The sequence below is a fragment of the Nicotiana attenuata genome, chromosome 5 (genome assembly GCF_001879085.1).
Source record: "Nicotiana attenuata strain UT chromosome 5, NIATTr2, whole genome shotgun sequence".
Taxonomy (NCBI): Eukaryota; Viridiplantae; Streptophyta; class Magnoliopsida; order Solanales; family Solanaceae; genus Nicotiana; species Nicotiana attenuata.
The window spans coordinates 47,011,735-47,015,555 of record NC_031993.1 but is presented as its reverse complement, the minus strand read 5'-3'; the positions used below and the strand labels follow the sequence as shown (position 1 = coordinate 47,015,555).

The following is a 3,821-nucleotide window of genomic DNA, read 5'->3' as shown; positions in this document are numbered from 1 at the left end:
CCTTCCCCCTCCTGCACTCTATTTTCTTCAAGAATTTAATTATTCTTTTCAAATACACACAAACACAAAGGAATTAATGTGCTACTTTACTTTTTCACACAAGATCCAACATTGAAATTTGAGCTCGATAACTAAAAAGAAAATACTTTTTTTGTTGAAAAAGAAAGTATCATTTTCTACAACATGAAAAGAAATTAATCATTTTATTGAATGAAAGAAAATATATTTTCTACATCATGAAAAGAAAGTACTCTTAATAATATTTCTATTTAGGGTAAGTGATGAGCAAGGTTGGAGTGGGTGGGGTGTGGTGGGGGGCAGGGTTGGTTTGGAGGTGGGATGAATGGGGTGGGTGGGGGTGGGTTGGTGGGGATGGGAAATATGACCGAGAATGTTGAAAAAGAGTTATGAAAAATGTTTGCCCTTCTTTTAATAGCGAAAACATTTTTCTCCAATTGAAGGAAAATGATTTCTAAAACAGTTAACCCAATCAAATATAAAAACTAATGGAAAATATTTTCTCTCCATCCGTACCAAACGCACCCTAGATGTGGATTCATTTTGAATGCACCTGCCTATATCATTAAAAACAAATTTAAGAAGGATCACGTTTCTAATACTTGCAATGCTTGATATGATGTTATTGGCCGCGTAAGAAACTTTATCTTGGAAAAATTGCACGAGTCCATGCATGCAGAATACACACGGGGTGGACCATGGAAACAAACTTGTCTTTCTGTTTAATTTTTTAGTGTTTAACCAGTAAATATAGGGAAAGATAATAATACACGAAGAAAAAAATCTCTTGTAATTTGTTTGACCATGTACAATCTTTTGTTACTTCTTGTGACGTTCCTCCTTACATATCCCTATTTGAATTTCATCAGAAGTAGCAAAAGGGATGGCTGTACTCTCTTCGTACCCCACTATACATCTAAAATAAGTAAAAAATTATTATAACAGAAATTATAGACAAAAATAAAAAAGCAAAAGAACCAGAAAACAACTCTATTAACACAGATAATTTTGCTTGTTCTCTGGTATGAGTTGCGTATATTCCTCAATATCTTCGTTGTCATCAACAACAGAGACTATAGTTTCGGTGAGATCTTTAGCTCTCTCTGCTTCAAAATCCCAATCAGTACGAAGCAAAACCACTAACATAGTCACCATACACGAAGCCTGCGCAGCCAACAATCCCAGCCACAAACCTTCAAAATCAAATCCTGCATAAAAACTTAGCCCCACAGCCACAGGCATTCCAACAATATAAAAACAACCCAAATTTATATTCGCACCAACTTTTGGCCTTGCAGTTCCTCTCAACACCCCACATCCAGTTGTTTGTGGACAGTTCCCAAGTTCACAAAGCCCAATTATTGGCAATACAAGTGAAGTTAGTGCAAGAATTTCATTGTCTTGAGTGAACATCTTGGCCCAAACGTTTCTTACTGTTACCGCAAAAAACAGAGCAAAAAAGCCCAATATGAAGCTGCCAGCAAGGCCTATAATGGCTGCAAGTTTGGCTTTGTTCGGTTGTCTAGCACCTAATTCATTGCCAACTCTAGTTGAAACACTGAAACTAAGAGAAGATGGGAATATGTAAATTAATGAAGTGGTCTGAATTAAAATTCCCATTGAAGCAACTGTTGCTTTTGGATTTAATAAAACCCCACAAAGCAAAATCATAATCTCGTACCACCACCATTCTAGGCAAACGGAAATGCAGCTAGGAATTGCCAAATTTAGGAGTTTTTTCCATCCTTTGAGACACTCTGTTGACAAATTTTCCCAAGTCATTTTGTACACACCAGAAATGAGGATATATACAATTAGTGAGGCTACAAGGTTGAAATTAGTCCAAACGGCGCTAAGGGCAACTCCTTTGACACCTAAATTAAGTTTAGTAACAAGAAGAAAATTAATGGGAATATGTAGAAGAATTGCTAGGACGGCACAAAATGTGAGAGGCAATGTTATGGATTGGGTTCTGAGGTAAATACGCAATGGATGAAGTAATGATTGTGCAAATAAATCAGGAATTGAGTAAAAAAGGTAAGATTGAGCTTCTGTGGCAATATCTTCATCTTGGCCACAATAGAGAAGAATAGTTTTCATGTTGACCCAAAGTAGAGCGATAGGAAATGAAGTTAAAATAAGCAAAAGAATGGTTCGTTGTAAGGAAAGTCCAAGAAGATTATATTTTTTGGCACCAAAAGCTTGTCCACAAATGGGTTCCATTCCCATGGCTAAGCCAGAGAGTATTGAATATCCAGTGATGTTAGCGAAGCCGACGGCTAACGAGCCGCCAGCTAGCGCTAAGCCGCCGAGCCGGCCAAGGAAGAGCATTGAAATTAATGAACGAGAGTAAAGTAAAAGGCCAGTGAGTATCATGGGAAAAGCAATATTGGCTATGGATTGTGCTTCTTTAGAGACAAGGGAGAAATGAGTGGTTTTGTCAAGATGCAATTTTTTTGTTGGGCATTTGGGGATCAAAAGGGTGAACATGTTGGTCTCTTGTGGTTGATTGCAATAGAGTGGTGAACTTGTCGGCTTGCACATTTTTATGTATGTGAAACGGGAAAGAGAAATAGATGGAGGAAAGAGAGCTGTGAGATGTGTGATTTAAAGTGGAAGGAATGAAGGGGGTTTTATAGTGACACTCTGACAGTTTTTCTTGTTTGAATGTTGGGTGTTTGGCTCTGATCTGCCTTCCCACTAACAGAACATTGAAAATCGATTTTGTCAACTATGATTTCAAGTTGAACACGGATTTCAAGAACAAAAAAAGACTTTTGAAATTTATGATTTAAAAAGTATATATATATTAAATCATCTCAATAAAGTTAAATTGAAAAGTTTAAAATTATATTATTTATAAATATTGAAAGTACCACTTTTTCTAGAACATACTAAAAAAGAAAGTTATTACTATATATAAACTTTTATACACAGGGGTCGTTTGGTATGAGGTATAAGAAGATATAGTGCTGGTATAAAAATTTAATACCACCTTAATATTTCGTTTGGTTAGCAAATCAGGTATAAGTTATCTCAGGATTAAAATTAACATCGGGATAACTTATACCTTATAGAGGGTGTGGTAATTAGCACCGGTATAACTTATACATTCTTCTTACAAATTATGCAATTGTCATATTTAATACAACATACCAAAAAATGGAGATAATTTTATCAATGGTCATTGAACTTTTGTGTTTGTTACCCAAAAGTCACTTTTTTTTTCTTGTTACGTAAAAATCATTCAACTTTGTGTTCATTACACAAAAGTTATTTTTCTTTCTTTTGTTACACAGAAATCATTTTACTTTGCTCTAGTTATCACAAAAGTTACATTTTTACTTGAAAACTCTATTATGCCCTTAATATTATAAACCTTCATATTTATGTAATACCTTTTATATTATATATTATATAATATATTTTTACCTATGCATTTTATTTATAAATAAAATAACTTAATATTAGTTTATTTATTATTTTTATAATATATTTGTATATTTAATTTTTTCTCAACATTAATTTTCAAGATATATTAGTAGCGTTAAAAAATAACTTTTTTAAGAAATTCTTTTATTTGAATTTACTTGACCGACCAAAGTCGGTCGGAAATTACCGACCAACTTTGGTCGGTATGCCCTTCCGACCTTCAAAATACCGACCACACGTTAATGGTCGCATTTTGAACGGTTATTGGCCATTACCAACCAACTTTGGTCGATTTTTTTGGACGATTTTCGAATTTCTAGTAGCGTAATTTCCCAAATAACCATTTGTCCAGGTAAATCCCCAAGAAAATA

General features: G+C 34.4%; 1 protein-coding gene across 1 annotated transcript; it reads right to left on the bottom strand.

The window, feature by feature from the left end:
* LOC109225775 (protein DETOXIFICATION 49-like) lies at positions 786-2,640 on the bottom strand. Its single transcript, XM_019390550.1, has one exon. It carries the CDS (start codon positions 2,560-2,562, stop codon positions 1,012-1,014), a length of 1,551 nt encoding a protein of 516 aa, XP_019246095.1. The 5' UTR covers positions 2,563-2,640; the 3' UTR covers positions 786-1,011.